Source organism: Hoplias malabaricus, chromosome 10 (genome assembly GCF_029633855.1).
Source record: "Hoplias malabaricus isolate fHopMal1 chromosome 10, fHopMal1.hap1, whole genome shotgun sequence".
Taxonomy (NCBI): Eukaryota; Metazoa; Chordata; class Actinopteri; order Characiformes; family Erythrinidae; genus Hoplias; species Hoplias malabaricus.
In genome coordinates, this window is record NC_089809.1 from 33,363,287 (window position 1) to 33,386,474 (window position 23,188).

General features: G+C 38.7%; 2 protein-coding genes across 3 annotated transcripts; one reads left to right on the forward strand and one right to left on the reverse strand.

Moving 5' to 3' along the window:
- Positions 1-4,120: 4,120 nt before the first annotated feature.
- mboat7 (membrane bound O-acyltransferase domain containing 7) lies at positions 4,121-18,212 on the reverse strand. 2 transcript variants are annotated; one of them, XM_066683177.1, is made up of 9 exons: positions 18,061-18,212; positions 11,546-11,625; positions 11,107-11,236; positions 10,092-10,218; positions 8,810-8,966; positions 7,910-8,105; positions 6,942-7,094; positions 6,145-6,321; positions 4,121-5,951 (listed from the first exon to the last, which is right to left on the reverse strand). In XM_066683177.1, exons 2-9 carry the CDS (start codon positions 11,619-11,621, stop codon positions 5,555-5,557), a joined length of 1,413 nt encoding a protein of 470 aa, XP_066539274.1. In that variant the 5' UTR covers positions 11,622-11,625; positions 18,061-18,212; the 3' UTR covers positions 4,121-5,554. The 2 variants fall into 2 exon arrangements, with proteins under 2 accessions (XP_066539274.1, XP_066539273.1); XM_066683176.1 differs by lacking the exon at positions 18,061-18,212 and adding an exon at positions 13,231-13,332.
- Positions 18,121-22,997, forward strand: gstk1 (glutathione S-transferase kappa 1). The gene is made up of 8 exons (XM_066683178.1): positions 18,121-18,355; positions 18,484-18,555; positions 19,466-19,547; positions 20,154-20,282; positions 20,495-20,640; positions 21,827-21,943; positions 22,033-22,126; positions 22,871-22,997. The coding sequence occupies exons 2-8, from the start codon at positions 18,484-18,486 to the stop codon at positions 22,918-22,920; spliced, it is 690 nt and encodes a 229-aa protein (XP_066539275.1). The 5' UTR covers positions 18,121-18,355; the 3' UTR covers positions 22,921-22,997.
- Positions 22,998-23,188: the final 191 nt, after the last annotated feature.

Consider the following 23,188-nt stretch of genomic DNA (forward strand, 5'->3'; position numbering starts at 1 on the left):
AGAACAGTCAGTTTTGTCAACATAGAACAATAATTTACTAATACATTAGGTAAATACAGCAGGACTAATCTTTTTTTGTTGTTGTTGCTGTTTTGGTAAGAATGATATATTTAGTCTAAATAATGATTTACAAGATTTTTTTTTCAAACTTAAAAGTTCATTCATTGTCTGTAACCACTCAAATCCAGGGTCATGAATCCACCTAACAACGTGTGTTTTTGGACAGCTGGAGAACACACTAAACTCCTCACAGACAGTCACCCGGAGCGGGACTTGAACCTACAGCCTCCAGGTCCCTGGAGTTGTGTGACACTGCCTGCTGTGCCACCCCAAACTTAAAGTTACTAACTGAAGAACATTTCCATTCAATCTAGATCAGCTGCACGAGCTTATCGCCACAATGCTCAATACAAGGGGTATAAAACTCCGCAGTACTGGACCGTTGAGCAGTGGAACTGAATTCAGTAGAACTGTTTGAGAAGCAGGTGTCTACAAACTGTCTACTTAAATTATTTGGAACTCATAAAGACATTTAATGAAATAATCATAAATCGTCATTAAATTAACTATTCTCATGTGTGATGGTTTAACATGCTTGATGTTGTTTTTTTTCCTAGCCTCTGATTGTGACGTACTGAATGCTGAGAGTGATAGAAAGCGGCACAATGAGGTTGAAAATAGTGTTCCTGTAACAAAGCTCTTTGTTGGTAGCTTCCTGCATTTAATCCCCTCCAAAGGTGATTGTGAGGATAATTGTATGTTTTCCGCATGTGTGTGCAGGTTTTCTCTGGGTGCTCTGGTACCCTTCCACAATCCATAAACATAAGTTTGTGGGTGGATCAACTCTATGAAATTGTCCACAGGTGTGAGTGTGTGAGGGAATGAGTGAGTGTGTGATGTTCAGGGTGTGTCTATTCCTTGCACCCAATGATTGCAGGAAGGCGCCAGAACCTGAAAAGGTTGGTTACAAAAAGTGAATGAATGAATGAATAAATAAAAAAATGAATGAATGAACGAATGAACATAAGAAAGAACATTCTTTGTGAGAGAGAAATGATTCACGGTTTTATTCACTGATGGAGCTGCAGAGTTTCCAAAGGGAAAATGAAGGTTATATTCATCTGAGGGAATAGTGATGATGTGGTGTCCTCCCCTTCAGAGACTCAGTTCAAGATACAGTTAGTGCTGCTGCACTAAAAATAAATCTGACCCACTTCTCCACCTCTGTCTCTATCCCTTAGAACCAGATTTTCAGAAGATTCAGGTGAAGCACAGAAAAAATAAACACACCTAAATCTACATGTATTCAATGAGCACTTAATATTATGGTATTAGGAATACCAACTATGTACCTCCATTTTTGGACATATACTTTATATACATGCCACTTTCATGTTGAGTCTCTGATCACTTTCCACTAACTTAGCCCATCTACCTAATTGGTTATTCAAAAATTGGGAATTTTTGTGCTCAATTATATTAAAAGACTTTGATTACAGACTGTGTTTAAATGATCTAAAATTCAAATTATATAAATGGACAGAATAATGAATGAATACAAGATGGCTGTGAAGTTATGTATTTTAGAAATTACCTTTGTAATTGCTCATATTTTAATAGGGCCAACTTGTCAAACAATAATATATATTGGTGCTTACAGTATATTGTTGAAAATAAATATAACTAATATGTAATTTAAATTACATTAAGTTACACTTTATGGAAGCCTGTTTCCACCACATAAAATAATACAAAAAAAGCACCCGTTGTTATATTTCATTAATATGCAATTTGCTATCTCAATATTTTGAGATACTTTCTCATTATTTTGAGATTCTAAGCCAATATATTGAGATTTCAGCTTGCATATTAATGAAAAATAAATACTGGTGCCTTTTTAAAAATTATTTTATGTGGCAGAAACGGGCTTCCCTAACACTTAATATATACTGTGTGTTATTTCTGCAACTCTGTAAGTAAACTTTAAATTAATTTATATGCTTAGTGTTGTATAAGTCAAAATTCTTATGATTTACAAGTATACCTTCATTCATTCATTCGTTGTCTATAAACCCTTATTCAGTTCAGGGTCGCGGTGGGTCCGGAGCCTACCCAGAATCACTAGGCGCAAGTCGGGAACACACACTTGAGGGAGCCCTGTTCCTTCACAGGGTGATACACACTCACACCTATGGACACATTTGAGTGGCCAATCCACCTACCAACATGTGTTTGAGGACTTTGGAAGGAAACCCACGCAGACACAGGGAGAACACACCAAACACCTCACAGTCACCGGTAGCGGGACTGGAACCCACAACCCCAGGTCCCTGGAGCTGTGTGACTGCTGCACCACTGTGCTGCCTTTACAAGTATTGTAACTTGTAATACTATATGTTTGTATATATTTTTTATATATACCTACAAATAGTTATATTTATATAGTATATCATTTTTATTAGTAATAGTTTTGACATGGTCTGATAGTTTGTTTATAGTAGTGACTTTTATATTATGTTTTATTCATAATTTAAGCTTTTTTTAACGTGTTGTAGAATTTAGGCAGGCAGTTGTATTAGAAGTGTGACAAAAATAACATGACTAATATATCAAGTGTAATTTAATATAATTTTAATTACACATGAGTAGTGATTTAATATAAATTAGTGGTTCCCAAATAACATACCTTATGTATACTGTCTTTTTTTGACAAGGGGTGTACTGTAGCAAAAGCAATAAACTGGAAAGTGATTGTACCCAAAAGTACTGGAGTACTTACCTCCAGTATGTGATGTGTTGAATTCTCTCAGCTCCATGTTAAAAGGCCTTGCAGTCACCACAGGCTCCTCAAACAAAAATCCCTGGACACACCATCAGCCAAAATATTTACTCTAACCTGTGTTGATCACCTGTAGTGTGAGAAAGTTTGGCTCATGGCAGTGGGTGAGAAATGTGTGCGTGGCTCCAGGAATCTCTCGTGCCTGAACTTTGTGCTGAAGGAAAATGCTCCCTGGAGACACTTCCTTGTCGCTGAACCTGTTGAATGTCCATTGTGAATGAAGTGTCTGCTTACAGGGAAATTAATCCTTAGCCACACAACCTGTTGATGGAACAGATCATGTCACCTGCTGGGAGAATAATGACTATCCACAGGGGGCATATTATAACATATATGATTTACATCTTTAGATAGATAGATAGACAGACAGTTAGATAGATAGATAGATAGATAGACAGACAGACAGAGAGCGAGAGAAAGAGAGAGAGTAAGAGAGGGAGAGAGAGAGAGGATTAAAAATAAAAGTAAAAAAGTCACTGGGTAAAATCAGAAGAGTGAGGGGAGACAGACAAAAAAGAGGGGGCAACAGTCAGATTTAACAAAGAAGTGTCTCATATGTTCAATATTAACTCAAGAAGCCATAAGCAGAAGTTGTAATGACCTGTCAGCTAATGGTTACCATGGTGACAAAGGGAGCAAAAGGTATGTGTGTGTTTGTGTGTGTGCTGACATTTTCTTAGGACAGGGTGCTAGATCAAAACAGATACACCAATATTGTGTTGTTAATTATTCACTACTTTAATGTCTCTTACAGAAAGACACTCTAACACACTTATGTCACACTCACACACCCAAAAGGTATTGCACAATGCTGAAAAAACCCAGAACTGACGTGGACTGTATTGTGGGAGCTGTGCACACACATAATGATGTTTCCATAGTACTGACTCAACACTAGCTTTTAGTAAATAACATAGAAGACAAGTGGAAAATTATAGTTTAAAGAAGCCTCAAAAATACAAATGTAACTCAGTCTATTCTTATTATTCCCACTTTAACAGAGCCCACCTTTTGTTTTTAATTTACATTTTGGGATATGTGTGAGGTGAACATCAGCATCTTCTTCATTTGATGTGCATGATTTTGTTTTGTTTTTTTGGAACTGTAACAACTCTTTCAGACCCATAGTCTTGAGCTGTCTCATTTCAATAATTTTCCTATTGCTTTCCCCTTATGCAAGCAGCTAATCCATATATACTTTCATTAAACAAATGAGCAATTACTGACTTCTGATTGTACTGTGAATAGAAACTAAATGACGACACAAGTCCGGGAACAGATGACCAGTAATGTTTATTGGGCTGTAAAGTTTCATAAAGTAGGTTATGATTCTGGACAGCTAGTGAAGAATTAACACCACATCACTGAGAGAAAGCAGAGACCATGCAGTGAACTTTTCACATCATTAGACTCTGATTCCATGCCCGCTGGTTTACAACAGCTGAGATTTTCAGGAATTTGAAAGATTATTGACAGCAAACTGTGCAGGACCACATCCTGGCTACAGGCAAACAAGGAAAAACACAGATTAACTGGCCTTGATGGATTGATAGGTGCTTGGCTAATAAATAACATGTTCTGGCAGTGATGGAAGAAAATTGTGCACAAAAATGTACTGTTCAAAAGTAAGGATATAATAATGGTCACAATAATAAAAATGGTAATCGTTTATGGCCAGAATCTTACCAAAACACAAATGTTAATGATCCACACTGAATTCACATTGGGCCATGTGTATAACAAGAAGCTACGGCTGTGTAAAGCAAAACTGTCAGTAAATACTGGTCATGAAAACATTGAGCTTAAATAATTCAAAGGAAAATCAAATGAAATCATTTACCACTTTAAAATCTAGAAACCTCCTATTCAGCCTTTAGTCTCAAGGTTCAACAACAACTAACCAATTCAGTAACGTGGATTACATCATGGTCATTAATAAGCACAATAACATAGAGGAAAGGTAGTTATCAATGTTATAGTCTGCTTTACAAAAACCATTCCAGTAGTCATAGAGAGAAAACATGGTCCCCATCCCTATAATACAGAGTTGTAAAAAGTGAAGAGAAAGAAAAACGAAGATTTCCCAACCATAACAATGTCTGTATGAAAGTGTTAAATTTTCAACATTGGTCACATGGTTTCGATATGATCAATACAGGTTAAGTCAATATATACTATCAGGAAAAAAGTATACTTTGAAGCAGAAATGTATAATGACACTGTAACCACACATTTTACAGTTGATGAAGGAATCTCTGGCTCAATGGGGCCCCCTGCCTTCAGTACACAATGTGCTTTGGGATAAAATAAAAAAGTATGACACTTGAACAATACATTCATCATCATAATGAGATCACCAAACATGTGCAGATACAATAATGATAATAATTTGATTTTGCCACAAACGTAAAGACTTATAATAATGGTAAAGCAAAATAAAAATACAGTATTAACAAAATGAAATGAATTAAATTTCAAACCCACAATCCATATAACCCCTGTAATAATATAAATGGCAGGTCATAAAAAAACAGCTTGCCTCTTCTTTAGTACAGTATGATCTGGTAACTTAATACTGCATCTCCTCCCTCACCACTGACAATCTCCAAGAACAAGAACAGAAGAACATCTGTTGCATGCTGTGGCATGATGGGATAGGTAGTTCGTTGCTAGTTTACATGTACCATCTCGCATCCCACGGGAACAAGCAAATTTTTATTCAGACTTTTCTCTCAGTGCTTCATCTTTCTTTACCTCCTTCTGTCCCTCACTGTCTTTTTTTCGCTCTCCCCTCCCTCCTCCCATCACTCGGCCAATCACAATGCAAAGCAGTGCAATAACATGAATGATAAAGTAGATGGAGCTCCAGTAGTGCAGGGTGTCGCTGGCCTTCAGGAGAACGAAACCCATGCACATGTAATCGTAGGCCCTCATTTTGAGGAACCAGTGGATCCAGTCGAAGGTTTTCTGACCGCTGGGACCCAAACGAGACCTGACTGCCGACTCCATGGAGGTTTCAGCAGCAATACAAAGAGGAATGGTCAGGAAAGAGAGGTAGTAACCAGCATGAAGGCCATGCCAATATGCACTGATCAACATGGTCCAACCAGCCCTGAGAGAGAGAGAGAGAAAGAGAGAGAGAGGAGGGGAAATACATAGAGACAGAAAAAAAATGGAGATACAGACAATGCTCTTAATTTAAATAAAACATATTGAACTATTTGAAATATAGTTATTTTCAAGAACTCATAGTAGAATTAATAGTTTGGGGATGTGTGTGTGTGTGTGTGTGTGTGTGTCTGTACCTCAGGGCATAAGCTCTGAAGGGAGCGTTTGTATAAATGTAATTATGCAGCCACCACTGCACGGTCATGTTCCAGTAGCGCATGCCTTGCCGGACCTTCACACAGAAGTCAGTGTTGTAGCAGTCGATGTTCTGGATAGTTTTAAAGTCATACTCCACTGCAGCATCAGGATCAGGGCTGAACAAGACAAATATCACACACCCCTCATAGATAAACATATTCAAATCTGCACACACTTTGTGTAGATGTCCACCTTCTTTATATATCTAATATATACATATGTTGAGCAGCACTGCAGTTTCATGTCCCTCCTCAATAAACTTAATAATAAGTTTTATGCAAAACAAACAACAAACAAATATAAATCTACTCATTTGTGTTAAATTTCCTAGTGTTGTGCCTTTTATTTTATTTGTAAAGAATGTGCTCCTATTAAGTTATTCATATAAAGTATTTTTTATTGATCTTGTTTGACAAAAACTATTCTGAACAAGGAAACGAGATAAACCATAAAAATTAAAAAACATCAGACGCACTCTGATAATTGCTTACTGTTTAAATTTGGTTCTGAATGAGCTCAAATATTCACTCTGAGAAAAAAGCATGTTCATACAAACAATAAAAGACACTTTTCAGATATTATGTGGTGATAGAATGTACATAAGCACATAGAAAGATTTACATTCACCTAGTCTTTGCCTAGTCTTAAGAATGAATGGCACAATTTGTTTATCAACAAATGGGCTACTGCTTCTAACTATATAATTTCAGAGTGTGAGTACACAGAGAAATCTGACCTATACTGGACTGTGGGTCCACCTCCAGATTTGGACAACGCCCCTTTTGGGTAGCATCCCAGTCCTGCACTGATACAGCCTGCCTCTGCTCCACACCAAGCTGTGTAGAACCTCATCCGGAACACAAAGAACACAACGACCATGTAGAATAACCTGCATTCAAAAACAAAACAACCATATAGACACCAGCATGAAAACTCAGATTCTGCAGTCACCAATAAAACACCTGGGTCACTACGTGATAATTAAGGCAGAATATGCTGGTTTTCTGAGCAGTAAAACGTCACATCAGCTCAGAACACACCAGAGTTTTAGGGCCTCTGCAAATAAAAGTTAAAATAATTCAGAGAATCGAGTCAAAATAATTTTGAGAATTTAGTCAGAATATTTCTGAAGTGAAAATGAGAAACATTGGGTACTGTTGAATTTATACTGTCTTATAAGTTTCATGAATAGAGAAATACTCAGTCCTCTGGCTCAAATGATGACGCACATTCTGACATCACTCTTGTTTACAGTAACATGGCCATCCATAACAAAGGTATAGTTTCCAACTCTGATTACAGTACTTCAAATACAAATCATGTTTACCCTTGCTACCAAGCTCCATGGAGGAGTCATTTATTTGTTTTCATTTTTTACAAACAGACAAATGAGGACATTGTATGTCTTTATCTGTCTTTATTCAAAAGACAGATAAGGACATGCAAATCTTTCAAATGACTGGCTCACAACCTCAGTTTTCTCTTACCTTAGAAATACCACACTCTGTTGACCTAACTTGCTAAATTTCCTTTGGGATCAATAGAATATCTATCAGTCTACCTTATTTCAACCACATTAAAGCTTGAGTATCCCCCAAAAGTCCCATGCACAATATTATGGTCAGTGAGGGTGTAAACATATGTGTGATCCTTCAAATCTGTACTTTTAAACGGAAGTGTACAGTTGTCTCAGAATGAACACACCTGTATAAGTAGTTACACTCCAGGAAGGCTTCAGTAAGGACATACGAGAGCGGGAAAAAGGAGTTGGCAATGAGGAAGAGAGCTCCATAAACAGGCACCATCTTCAGTCTGTCGAGACATGGCTCTTTTCCTGGCAGAGACACTGCATCCGGCTGAATGAGCCAGTCCACATATGTCTGATAGCGGTAAAATGGGCCTGAGAAATGCCAGCAAAGGGATAAGGAAACGAGGGGAAGGAAAAGATAGGGGAATAAAAAAGCGTGGAGAGAGGAAAGAAAGTGATGGACAGTGAGAAAATAAAGATGGAGGAGGAAAAAAAGGTAGGGGAAAACATAGAATGAGAAAATGGTGTAACATGATGCATGAAATGGCATTACATGATAATGAGAAACATGGAAGGATAATATAGTTAATTATATAACATATGAAATGTTACAGGATTGTGATATGATATGAAATTATTTGAAATGACACATCAGGGATGAACCACATGCAAGAAGTTGGGAGAATATTTAAAGGGCAGGATGTAAATCACATGGCAATGCATATGTAAATAGCATGTAAATAAATAAAGGACGCAGGACATAATGGAACACCAAACAAATTTTACAAAAGGAGGTAAGTAGAAAGGAGTGGTAGTGTGAAGTGTGTGGCAGGGAAGGGCAGTGATGTCAAATGTGCACATAAACGGGGATTTTGGAGATCAAAAAAAGAAGAAACACAAACATGTTTACTTGAAAAAGAATGTGACTCACATTATTTGGCTAGTGGCAGAGAAAAAGAAGTGACAGAGAGAGACAGACGTTACATGCAAAGCAGACAGCACAGTGGATAAGAGAAACACTAAGCCTTACACACAAATCAGTCCAGAATATAAACAAACCAAGTCAGACAAAATACCTGTCAAGATCCCAATGTAGCAGTAGCTATAAGAGATAACATCATAGAAGGAGGGCTCCTGAGACAGGCCACCAATCACTGGAGACTTGGAGAAGGTGCTCACATCTTTTTTCTTCTCTATGTGGTAACTCTGGACCTCATTGGCTAAGCTGACCATCTGTTAAATAACCAAGAATAAACTTAAGAATGTTAAAAATAAAAATCTTTCACAAAGTACCTCTCAAACATCTCAGTACTATATTGTTTTCCCATCCCTCTTCTATTTAAATTCTTCACATCACATTATTTTTTATTATAATATATTTTCACTTTATCACTTTATGTGAGGAGCGACATAACATTTTCAGCTTGATTTAACAGCAGTTATCATCCAAATTCAGATTTCGATCAGTCAGTGCCTCACAATGTTAAATTAGCCATTTTATTGTTAATAAAATACATGTGATGTTTGAGAATATTTTTAAAGATAGGGCTGCACCATGGTGCAGCAGGTGTCAAAGTCACATAGCTCCAGGGACCTGGAGGTTGTGGGTTCAAGTTCCGCTCCAGGTGACTGTCTGTGAAGAGTTTTGTGTGTTCTCCCTGTGTCTACATGGGTTTCCTCCGGGTGCTCCGGTTTCCACTCACAGTCCAGAAACACATGTTGTTAGGTGGATTGGCAACTCGAAAGTGTCCGTAGGTGTGAGAGAATGTGTGTGTATTGCCCGGTGAAGGACTGATGCCCTCTCCAGGGTTTTTTCCTGCCTTGCTCCCAATGCTTCCAGGTAGGCCCCGGACCCACCACGACCCTGAACTGAATAAGCGGTTACAGACAATTAATGAATTAATTAATGAATTCTTATATGAACTACAAATAAAGCTTGCAACAACAAAAAAATGTCACTGTTTATATTGATGTATATGCTATGTATAAGTATATGCTAATATTACATAGTGTTTTAACTGGCACAATATCATTCACTGCATATATTTTTTTGATTTCACAATGTGTTCAATTTATACAATTACTTCATAAATGCAAAACCTTCTTCACCTCTAATTTCTATTGATTTCTATTCATTCGCCATAAAACTTCACACAATTCAAGTAAACACTATTGTGTTCAAATGATCTACAAAAAAATGTCATGTGGATTTTTCTTTGGACAGCAAGAGTGTTTAATGTGATGTGTACAAACAGACTTGTATGTTAAGAGATGATTCACTAGACATGAACATTACATCTACAGATGTGTAGCATCTAGAGACACTGAAAGAGGCACCTTTGTGATCCTACAACTTGCCTTCAGTGTTAGAAGAAGCTGGATGGCATTGGCAAATGGACCAGGAGAGGGCAGACCGAACCATGTCGCCAGCCGGAAGAACAGCAGATAGAGGAACGTCCAACCCAGAGAAAGAGAGGGAGCATTTCTGCAGTGCAAAACACAGTAGATAATATTTATTACAGCAATACTGATGCATTAAAATGATTCTATTTAAGTATCTAAATCTTGCATACAATGCCAGATAAGACAGGAAACATGAGCTCTCAAAAACAGGGTTTGATTATATCTCTTCAAGCAAAGCCAAAAACAGAAGCAAAGCAAAGATCCCCACATGTTTGTGCAAGACCACATACCTGTAGCAGCTATTTATCTGAACATTTCAAAACCTTCTCATGTTAACTCATGTTAAACACAATACATTGACCTGAGAGCCCTACAATGATTAATGAATTGAACAGGACACGTAAATTGTCAGTCACTCTGTCATAACTCTCATAAATGATACAACACTGATGTTCTGTTGTGGAACAGTTTGTTTTGTAAAGGGGTTTCTGTTTCCTGTACCTAGCAGACTCTTAGTTCAAGTTAAATTTGGGGTCAAACTTAGGTGATTTATTTATTTTTTTACTTTTTTATAACTTTACTGACTAGGATGCATTCTTTATGTTGTCACCTTTGTAAGCCATTCTGCTAATTTATAGAATATAAATAAGTTTTTAAAAATTACATAAAAAAATACATAAAAAAATAACATACTATTGTAATTTTTTTTTCTTTCGGTATTTTATTGTAACTGTTGTGTAGTATTAAAAATGACAATTGTGTTATTTAAAAACAAACAAACAACTAACAGTTAAATATTAAATGTTACATGTTACAATGTTACATTAAATGTTACAAAAAAAAGAGAATGATTTAAATTACAATTATAAGTTACACAAAATACATTTTTAGAACTTTTTGGCATTCATAAAAGCATCTGCTAAATGTTACAAATGTAAACGTAATCCTCATTTGTAAGAATAACACTCACCTCCAGCTGAACGTGATGATGAGCCATGTTCCTAAAACTGTGCACAGTGAGTGTAGTGTGTGGATGCCACAGGTTGCAATGGTAATGGTCAGACCCAAAAGCAGTGCTGCTCCCTGCTTGACTGGGGGACCTGTTTCAAGTTATACAATCCAGGCCTTATTAACTGCAGCAGACTACACACTACATGTGTTAAATCACAACGGAACATATTTACACTCATGTGACTTGTTTTGATGTCATTTCTGTGATCTTAGTATACATTTATATATATATCTCATGTTTTCAGATTTTTTTTATTACTTAGTATTATACTTACACAAGATATATATATATATAAACTAGGATGTTTTTTTTGTACATCTGGTTTAAAGTGATTCTAAAAAAATCCTTTAAAAGGGAAGTACACTCTTTAAGTGTTGCTTTTTGAGCAGGGACTTACTCAGGAAGCGGAAGAGGAATCCGACGGGTATTGCAGCAGCAAGGACCCCCAAATAGACCAGCTCATTTGAAGACATTTCTCTAATCAGATTCAGAATAAGAATTATTAAATTCACCAAATATGTTACACATGCAAGGAATTTCTTTGGGTCATACAGATTTATGACATGTAACATATTAAAGAATCAAGACAAGTATGCAGACAGTATTCAAGGATTGAACTAAACAAAAGTAAACCAAAAGATAAAAAACAACACAGAAATACCATAAAAGGGATCCAGAGGAAAGGAACCAAAGGAGATGAATGAGTATGTGGGCAGGGTTTAAGAAGCATAAAAAAAATCTAATATTTACAGTATGCAACAGTGATATGTGCACAAAATACATTGTTGCTGAAGATTTTCCACTGTAATTCATGAACACTACAGCTCTGAAGAAGCTGTTTGTTTGAAGAAATGTCTGGTTGTAAAATATGTCTATATACACTGTTTGAAAATGCAGCATAGAACAGGGATTCCCAAACTAAAGGTCATCACTTCATGTAATATTAAACCTAAACTAACTAAACCTAAAACAATCTTGTTTTTACAAGAATTAGTACCAGTCAGAGCAGGACAAGGTGCATTTTATAATTTTTCCACTAGTCATACAAACGGCATGCTTGAATGGCTGGTATTTTTCATAACACTGATAAGCAGTGGGCTCAGTAACAATCCCTGGATTGATGTCAGAGATCAGCCAACAGAAAATTTGCTGTAAATGTACCACAAACGTTCAGGAAAATACAGAGCCAGAGATCTAACATTTGCCTCAAGGCCTTTTGATACACAATGGTTAGTGTTAAAGAGTGATCATCACTGGACGACTGTGTTACCTTTGCAACAACTGACTTATAATTTGCATTAGAAAATGCATACATTTGGGCAAATATGGCAGATGCTGACATCTAAATTTTAAGATCGGTAAAACGCTATCCATCTCTGTTATGCACTCCTCTAGTTTTTTTGTCTGTGTTTTTCCTTTCATATTGTCTAGTGTATAATCGTAACTATGAGTTTGTCTGTCTAATGTTAAGGACTAATAACTGTGAACCTAACTTTATGTGCTAATACAAATAAAAACTAGAACACAGCTGTATACAGAGTTTATTGACTCCAATTCTCGTGTACAGCAGCTCTGCTGTTCCCCACAGTTGTGTTCCAAGGGTTAAAATAACATGTCAAGACAAGACTTTCTTTAAAAAAAAAAAAAAAGAATGATATAACTCATTAATTTACTAATGTTTTATTCTTTCTAGTCATCTAAAGACAACAGCAGTCGATTCTGTGATACCTGATTGAATGCCATTTTAAAAATGTACATGTTAAATACAGCTCCCATTCTTCACCTTCACCCTGACACCTGAGACAGGTAAGAAATCAGTATCACTTTCTACTATATCCCACGTTCCTCATATTGCAGAGCTCAGGACAGACAGGTGTGCAGGTCAATCTCTTTAAAGACTTGCATCTCACACTGAAATGACAGTCAGTAATTCAGCAGCAGTTCTGATTATTAATCACATCCCCAATGATAAGACATGACTCAGCGCCTGCACACGGCCTTATCTGGACTCTGAAAATAATTGCCTTAAGAGTATTTTACTGTATAAAGTTTGTGTTTTTCTATATTTCCATTTATACTCACATTTAATTGTGCCCCGGTGTGTCTCTGCACTTCCTCTCAGCCACTTCCTATAGTGGGACTGCCCACAGCCAACACAGTGAGCGGGGCGGGACAATCTGTCAATCATTCAATGTCTCAACCAATCACAGACGCGACCAATGTTACTAGGTGGAATACAATTGGCTCACGCAACTTCCTAGAAACGGAGGTTCAACAACGAATGTAAAATAAATAAATAAATAAATATAAAATATAAAGAAACTGAAAACATAAAAACTAATATATTTTATTAAGATGAAGAATTTGCACTACATGTTTAAAATGAAAGCAAGTCTGATAATAAAAACACCTTGGAGGAAATCGGGATGTGTTTATTTTAGCGACCACCAGAGGCCGCCGCAGTGCCGAAGACTTGGTGAAACGTGGTCAATGTTTAATACTGGACCTCAAAGTTAATTTACAAAAGTGGAAATATTAAACTGAGATATATGAGCCTAGTCATCTGTGTGTGACTGTGTGTCAGCGAGTGTGTGCGTGCATAATATTATGCATGATTAAAAATTAAATACATTCTTCTGTTGTCTTAAATATTTTTCCACTTTTGTTTAAAATTGTGCTTACAGTTTGGTCATGAACTAAACCTTAAACATGGTCATACCAGGCCACCACTCGGATGTGTGTCCTTTGGCCATCCAGGTGTTTAGTTTATTTATTTATTTTTTTTGGTCCCTGACCTTCAGGGTCCAGGGTCATGGGGAATTGGGCCCATTTGGGCATCCTTAGTGACCACTGAGTAAGCCTGTTGGTAGCTGCCAGTCAACCAGTGGTAGCTGCCATTAATGGTAGGTGGTGATCACATAAAAGCAGCTGTTACTGATCAGTTAATGGCAGCTAGTGGTCAGTCAGTGGCAGCTGAATAATCAGCTAACAGGTGGCTACATAAGCCCATTAGCTGGCAGGCAGCTGACACTGTCATTTAGTGGCAGTAGCCAAGGGCTGCTGAGACTGACCATGTGTCACTTACTGGTGAGTGACTGGTAGCTATAGGTGTAATCAGAATATTATTTACCAAGAATATAAATAAAAATTCCAGTGTCTCGTGCAGCCATGCTTCAGTGATATGAAGAAGAAGAGTCATTTTAATCCCCTTTTATTTACTTCTCTGCATTTAATGTGGTAGTGAACACACAAACCCACATTGGCGAACAGTTGTTTACACTGTGAACATGCATACAATCAGAGCAGTGGGGTGACAACCACCTCTGCATCTGGGGAGTAGTTTGGGGTTAGGTGCCTTGCTCAATTCAGCTCAGGCAAATCAGCCATGGATTTTATTCCTTGCCAACTTTGGGAATTGAACCAGTGACCCTCTCAAATTCACTTCTCTAACATTTCCCATATACTAAATCTTTCAGATTTTGTGGGTTATGTGTAAGCAGTTGGTACACAAAAAGAGAGACCCCCCCCCCCACACACACACATACAAATTTTGTGGGTTATGTGTGAGCAGTTGGTACACAAAAAGAGAGACCCCCCCCACACACACACATACAAATTTTGTGGGTTATGTGTGAGCAGTTGGTACACAAAGAGAGACCCCCCCCCACACACACACATACAAATTTTGTGGGTTATGTGTGAGCAGTTGGTACACAAAGAGAGACCCCCCCACACACACACACATACAAATTTTGTGGGTTATGTGTGAGCAGTTGGTACACAAAAAGAGAGACCCCCCCCCACACACACACATACAAATTTTGTGGGTTATGTGTGAGCAGTTGGTACACAAAAAGAGAGACCCCCCCCCACACACACACATACAAATTTTGTGGGTTATGTGTGAGCAGTTGGTACACAAAGAGAGACCCCCCCCCACACACACACATACAAATTTTGTGGGTTATGTGTGAGCAGTTGGTACACAAAAAGAGAGACCCCCCCCACACACACACACACAAATTTTGTGGGTTATGTGTGAGCAGTTGGTACACAAAGAGAGACCCCCCCCCACACACACACATACAAATTTTGTGGGTTTTGTGTGAGCAGTTGGTACACAAAGAGAGACCCCCCCCCACACACACACATACAAATTTTGTGGGTTATGTGTGAGCAGTTGGTACACAAAGAGAGACCCCCCCACACACACACACATACAAATTTTGTGGGTTATGTGTGAGCAGTTGGTACACAAAAAGAGAGACCCCCCCCACACACACACACACAAATTTTGTGGGTTATGTGTGAGCAGTTGGTACACAAAGAGAGACCCCCCCACACACACACACATACAAATTTTGTGGGTTATGTGTGAGCAGTTGGTACACAAAAAGAGAGACCCCCCCCACACACACACACACAAATTTTGTGGGTTATGTGTGAGCAGTTGGTACACAAAGAGAGACCCCCCCACACACACACACATACAAATTTTGTGGGTTATGTGTGAGCAGTTGGTACACAAAGAGAGACCCCCCCACACACACACATACAAATTTTGTGGGTTTTGTGTGAGCAGTTGGTACACAAAGAGAGACCCCCCCCCACACACACACATACAAATTTTGTGGGTTATGTGTGAGCAGTTGGTACACAAAGAGAGACCCCCCCCCACACACACACATACAAATTTTGTGGGTTATGTGTGAGCAGTTGGTACACAAAAAGAGAGACCCCCCCCACACACACACACACAAATTTTGTGGGTTATGTGTGAGCAGTTGGTACACAAAGAGAGACCCCCCCACACACACACACATACAAATTTTGTGGGTTATGTGTGAGCAGTTGGTACACAAAGAGAGACCCCCCCACACACACACATACAAATTTTGTGGGTTTTGTGTGAGCAGTTGGTACACAAAGAGAGACCCCCCCCCACACACACACATACAAATTTTGTGGGTTATGTGTGAGCAGTTGGTACACAAAAAGAGAGACCCCCCCCACACACACACACACAAATTTTGTGGGTTATGTGTGAGCAGTTGGTACACAAAGAGAGACCCCCCCACACACACACACATACAAATTTTGTGGGTTATGTGTGAGCAGTTGGTACACAAAAAGAGAGACCCCCCCCACACACACACACACAAATTTTGTGGGTTATGTGTGAGCAGTTGGTACACAAAGAGAGACCCCCCCCCACACACACACATACAAATTTTGTGGGTTATGTGTGAGCAGTTGGTACACAAAGAGAGACCCCCCCCACACACACACATACAAATTTTGTGGGTTTTGTGTGAGCAGTTGGTACACAAAGAGAGACCCCCCCACACACACACACACACGCACACACACACAAATTTTGTGGGTTATGTGTGAGCAGTTGGTACACAAAGAGAGACCCCCCCCACACACACACATACAAATTTTGTGGGTTATGTGTGAGCAGTTGGTACACAAAAAGAGAGACCCCCCCCCCCACACACACACACAAATTTTGTGGGTTATGTGTGAGCAGTTGGTACACAAAGAGAGACCCCCCCACACACACACACATACAAATTTTGTGGGTTATGTGTGAGCAGTTGGTACACAAAAAGAGAGACCCCCCCCCCCACACACACACACAAATTTTGTGGGTTATGTGTGAGCAGTTGGTACACAAAGAGAGACCCCCCCACACACACACACATACAAATTTTGTGGGTTATGTGTGAGCAGTTGGTACACAAAAAGAGAGACCCCCCCCACACACACACACACAAATTTTGTGGGTTATGTGTGAGCAGTTGGTACACAAAGAGAGACCCCCCCCCCACACACACACATACAAATTTTGTGGGTTATGTGTGAGCAGTTGGTACACAAAGAGAGACCCCCCCCCACACACACACATACAAATTTTGTGGGTTTTGTGTGAGCAGTTGGTACACAAAGAGAGACCCCCCCCCACACACACACACACGCACACACACACAAATTTTGTGGGTTTTGTGTGAGCAGTTGGTACACAAAGAGAGACCCCCCCCACACACACACATACAAATTTTGTGGGTTATGTGTGAGCAGTTGGTACACAAAAAGAGAGACCCCCCCCCACACACACACACACAAATTTTGTGGGTTATGTGTGAGCAGTTGGTACACAAAAAGAGAGACCCCCCCCCCACACACACACACACAAATTTTGTGGGTTATGTGTGAGCAGTTGGTACACAAAGAGAGACCCCCCCACACACACACACATACAAATTTTGTGGGTTATGTGTGAGCAGTTGGTACACAAAAAGAGAGACCCCCCCCACACACACACACACAAATTTTGTGGGTTATGTGTGAGCAGTTGGTACACAAAGAGAGACCCCCCCCCACACACACACATACAAATTTTGTGGGTTATGTGTGAGCAGTTGGTACACAAAGAGAGACCCCCCCCACACACACACATACAAATTTTGTGGGTTTTGTGTGAGCAGTTGGTACACAAAGAGAGACCCCCCCCCACACACACACACACGCACACACACACAAATTTTGTGGGTTTTGTGTGAGCAGTTGGTACACAAAGAGAGACCCCCCCCCACACACACACACACGCACACACACACAAATTTTGTGGGTTATGTGTGAGCAGTTGGTACACAAAGAGAGACCCCCCCCCACGCACACACACACAAATTTTGTGGGTTATGTGTGAGCAGTTGGTACACAAAAAGAGAGACCCCCCCCACACACACACACACAAATTTTGTGGGTTTTGTGTGAGCAGTTGGTACACAAAGAGAGACCCCCCCACACACACACACACACGCACACACACACAAATTTTGTGGGTTTTGTGTGAGCAGTTGGTACACAAAAATAGAGACAGTTGGTATACAAAAATAAAATACTCACTCCACTACACTAGAGGGCAGAATTTCGTCGTAATAAATTTGCTTCAGAAGACCTCGAAAAATATTAGAGTTGTTTTGTAAGTCTGTCCTCGTGTTTTCATGAAAACACACAGCTGTCAGAGAGCGTGTGTTGAATATAGTGTAACATTTCTGCACAGCGAGTGTCTGATATCACTGTAAATGCAATTTTTCTCTGAGCTTGTCTCTGCGCCACGGTGAACTTTCACCCACTCCCCTCCACACACTGTACTTCAGTCCCTGAAAACAAGGACATTTCTGAAGAGGGTTCTTGCAAGGTAAGTAGTTTAATTTTAATGCGTAAATACATTTTAATACATACATGCATATATTAAATCTGTGCTATTTTAACGCTGTCAGACCCGTAAACGTCATTAATTCATTTGTTTGATTAATTTTATTTCAGATGTCAAACTCCAGAAAAGTGATCGAGCTCTTCTATGATGTGGTGTCTCCTTACTCTTGGTTGGGATTTGAGGTGACTGCCTCCTGAACACTGTGTTCTTTACGTATGCTTTTCTAAACTTAATGGTTTTTAACTTGAATTTGAGCTTTAAAACCAAACTGATTTCCAACCGGAACGGATACCACGCAGCCACTAAACAATAGTGGTGTCAGATCCTGATGTTGGATGAGGAGTCCTGGATACAGAAACTACTCCAAATGTTTCCATAGATAATAAATTGTGTTTTTCATGACTAGTTCCATTGCTGTACTCTTTAATGCCTTACTGTTTTGTGTAGACACGTACAAGGATTAGACAATGAAACTGAAACTGTCATTTTAGTGTGGGAGGTTTCATGGCTAAATTGGAGCAGCCTGGTGGCCAATCTTCATTAATTGCACATTGCACCAGTAAGACCATGTGCATCCAATGGTTCAAACATTGTGTCCTGAAGGCGGTGCCGTGTATCAGGACGACAATGCACCAATACACACAGCAAGACTGGTGAAAGACTGGTTTGATGAACATGAAAGTGAAGTTGAACATCTCCCATGGCCTGCACAGTCACCAGATCTAAATATTATTGAGCCACTTTGGGGTGTTTTGGAGGAGCGAGTCAGGAAACGTTTTCCTCCACCAGCATCACGTAGTGACCTGGCCACTATCCTGCAAGAGGAATGTTTTAAAATCCCTCTGACCACTGTGCAGGACTTGTATATGTCATTCCCAAGACGAATTGACGCTGTATTGGCCGCATAAGGAGGCCCTACACCATACTAATAAATTATTGTGGTCTAAAACCAGGTGTTTCAGTTTCATTGTCCAAATGTGCAAAAATGTTAGCAGACTATAAAGATCTGCAACTTTTATCTTCAAATATTATTCACAGCATAATCAGCTGTTTGGACTTGTTTGTAAATTGTAGTTGATGCTATTCGTACAGGTACTGTGTCGCTACAGAACTGTCTGGAACGTTGACCTCAGACTTCGTCCTGCATTTTTAGGTGGCGTCATGAAAGAATCAGGCAAGTTTGTAGCCAAAAAGATGTTACTAAATGGTGAAGAAAAAGAATAAATAATGCCTTGTGTATTATTTAATTAATTAAATATTAAATATTAATGTATTAATTTGTGAAATATTTTACATGAACAAATGTGCTATAATACAACATTTAAGCCATGTAACGTATTCAGTGTTTGTTGAAAAATGTGATATATTTGAAATTATGATTATAATAATAAATGTTGCAAAGGATCTATAGAATACACAACCTTTCTTGAGAATCGTAATCCTGAAAGTACAACTCATTGAAGACATTGTCTGTCTAAAATGTCCTATTTTTGCAGAAGTTTACATTCAAGTTTATGGCTGTTGGCAAAAGTTACTCTCCACTGCAAATTACAATTTCACTCATGTTATAGACGCAGACTATGGTCATGTTAGTAATATTGCCCACAGACACTTATTTATATAGAGTGGTGTTCTTGCCCAAGTTGGGAATCAAACCCTAGTCTTCTGGGTTGAGGCCAGTGTCTCTAATCAGTACAATATAATGCTAGAAATGGCATTGCATTCTTTTATTTATAAAATATGTATTTTCTATATATCAGATATAGTGCTGTTTCTCCAGGTAACAGACCACCGGCAATGGTCCCGAATAAGGCTCTGTACATGACAGCAGACCTGAACAGACTGGCTCAGTACTACAACATACCCTTGCACCATCCCTCAAACCCGTTTGAGGCCATGTTTGAGAAAGGTACACTAAACTACCATTTTTTTCTGTTTTTGAGCTGCCTCTCAGACTACTCAGGGTTTCTTCCCCATTCTTAATGTTAGAAACCTGACTGAGGATATTTTTCAGTTTTAATAATCCTTAAGAAAAGCATAACTCCCAACAACATTAAATAAGCTTTTTACAACATTACAGGTTATTGATCTTCACTGCTTTCTCTGTAATATTTCTCCCAGGTTCTCTCAATGCTATGCGTTTTCTGACTGCAGTCTCAGAGAAGGACAAGGCAGGAGATGGATTGGTTGAGAAAGTGTCTAGAGAGCTTTGGAATAGAATCTGGAGCAATGACCAAGACATTACATTGCCAGCATCATTTTTAGAGGTACAGTCAGCATGGTCATATGACACATCCTTCTGTGGGATCATTGCAGCATTTCACCTTCATCAACACACACACAAAGCCAAGTTGGTGGTATGAGTTATTTCAAGTCAGAGAACTAGAATAATGGGATCACAAATTTGATCCCACTTAGTGCTGACATTATACTCCTGAATAAAAAATGTAATCCTAGCAGCGGAACCTTCTTATATTGTATGCGCTATAAAATTAGTTTAAAATGAGTATTTACTCACAATGCACATTATTAGAAGCCCCCATATTGTAGATCTACCTTGCCTGTGAATTAGAGAGCATAGCCTAACAATGGATTGGTCAGTTTCTGAACATTGAACTGACCTTGCATGAGGTTTTTGGATAGTGAAGCCTGGCAGTGACAAAGATTTTTGTAAAAAGCATAGTAGCACTGATGTTCCTGAAACACTCATGCCAGTGCCACACTTTAATATGCCTGTGTAGTTCTGTGATAGTAAAACTGGTAGTGCAAAACTCAATGTCATGATTTATTCTGTTGCCACTGTTTGTCTATTATGGCTACTGCATGGCTGTAACATTTTATGAATGATTTAGAATGGAACATTTGTTGAAAATGCCAAACCCACAAATTAGAATGGTTCAAATACAAGTATTGTATGTAAAAAAAAAAAACAAATAAATAAAAAACCTAAAAAAAACCCTTACTCCTCAGAATGCAAATGTACAGTATTACATTCTTCCCACAGGCAGAAATCAGAGTAATGATGCTGCTCATTTATACTCACCTGATGGATTTGGCTTCATATTAATCTCCTCTTAAGTTTATATATGGTAGATATTCTAATCCAGAGCAACTAAAAGTTTGAACATGTTATAGAGAAAGGCCAGTGTGGCATTAAGTGTCTTGATCAAGGTATACATCGCACAAGTTTAAGAAGTTTGAGGATGACATCAAATCATTGCTGTGTGGAAAAGAGCTGTTTTATCAAATATAATACACCAACTGCCACAGAGCTTCCCCAAATAAACCAACACCTCAGGCTTTCCCCATGATACTTTAAAAATAGTTCTATAAAGATTATTTTCCCTTTTTCTAGTCTAAATGTCACCCCACCTCTCACAACCATGGCCTGTATATAATAAACCTATGGTAAAATAATGTTGGACTGACCCTGTTGATTCTGTGTTTACTCAGGCAGGACTGAAGGCCGGTCTCTCTGCTGGTGAGATAGAAGAGCTACTCAAACTGGCCAAATCTCAGCAAGTCAAGGACAAGTTGAAGCGCACCACTGAGGAAGCTTTGGAACACAAGGTAAGCCCACCTTTCAGATGCACCATTTTTCACTACTACAGTGTGGTTTTTGTATGTGTTTGATTTGTTCATGCTGCTCCTCTCTGCAGGCTTTTGGCTTTCCTCTCACAGTGTGTCATGTTGATGGAAAAAAAGAGGTCTTCTTTGGCTCAGACCGATTTGAAGTCATGGCTTATTGCATAGGTAAGCATGGATTTAAAGTAGCTTTTAGTCATCTGTGTGCAGTGTATCGTTCTGAAAGAAATGGACACACTGACCAAATTGAAAAAAATGAACCTTATTTCAGCTGCTGTAAACATGTTTACTTTCTTCTACAGTGGTCCTTAGAGAGAGATTTTGCAGTTCAAAACTAGAAAACACTCTAATGATGATGTATTTTGAAGGTGGATTAGCTTTTAGTAGAGATTTTAGAAGAGATTTGGGTGGATGACTCAAAAGTGACCCTAGGTGTGAATGTGTGAGTGTGTGTGAATGTGTGAATGTGTGAGTCTGTGAAGGACTGGCGCCCCCTCCAGGGTGTATTCTCGCCTTGCGCCCAATGATTCCAGGTAGGCTCTGGACCCACCGTGACCCTGAATTGGATAAGCGCTTACAGATAATGGATGGATGGATGGGTGGATAATTGATTGTGGGCTGTGGAGTGCCCTATTAGTTATTAGTATTTTTTGTTTATTAAAAATATAGTTAATATCAATTTTTGGAAGATAAATACAAATGTTATAATTATCATTTATTATTCTCTTCCTCAGTAGAGGGTTTCTTTGTGGCTGGCAGGGATTCCCATTGGTTGAATATTGTCTTTGTGCAATCCATGTTATGTATTACAGTGAGATAACAAATTATGGACAAGAACATTTAAAAAATGAATAGGCTGATAAATACAAAGATAAATACAAAAAATACACTTTGTTTTATCTTTTGTTTCAGGAGAGAAGTGGCTGGGGCCTCAGCCTGTCAAACCAACATCCAAAATGTGATGTGCCTTTTCTGCTACTTTCTCCAACTGTCTGCCACTTTGTAACATTTTAATAAAGTGCATTAATATTACTACAAGAGATCAGTCCTTTTTTACTCAGTGCATAGGTTTTAATTTAATATTTAAAGACACCTGAATCATAATTCCATCAAATGACCTTGTATACACTCTAGAAAATAGCTTATGTTTGAAGTATAAAGTGCACTAAACCATTTGCTATGTGTATTTGCAATTTGAAGGCGAGCTCATACTTTGCTTGGACATATGGC

What these genes read in the sequence shown, in the direction of transcription:
- gstk1 (XM_066683178.1), top strand. Translation starts at nt 18,484, where the DNA reads ATGTCAAACTCCAGAAAAGTGATCGAGCTCTTCTATGATGTGGTGTCT. An exon ending in TGGCGTCATGAAAGAATCAG is followed by an intron (nt 19,548 to 20,153) that starts GCAAGTTTGTAG and finishes CTGTTTCTCCAG; the next exon opens with GTAACAGACCACCGGCAATG. An exon ending in AGGAAGCTTTGGAACACAAG is followed by an intron (nt 21,944 to 22,032) that starts GTAAGCCCACCT and finishes TCCTCTCTGCAG; the next exon opens with GCTTTTGGCTTTCCTCTCAC.
- mboat7 (XM_066683177.1), bottom strand. Translation starts at nt 11,621, where the DNA reads ATGTCTTCAAATGAGCTGGTCTATTTGGGGGTCCTTGCTGCTGCAATA. An exon ending in CTACATTGGGATCTTGACAG is followed by an intron (nt 8,106 to 8,809) that starts GTATTTTGTCTG and finishes GGCATTTCTCAG; the next exon opens with GCCCATTTTACCGCTATCAG. An exon ending in GAGTGTAACTACTTATACAG is followed by an intron (nt 7,095 to 7,909) that starts GTGTGTTCATTC and finishes TTTTGAATGCAG; the next exon opens with GTTATTCTACATGGTCGTTG.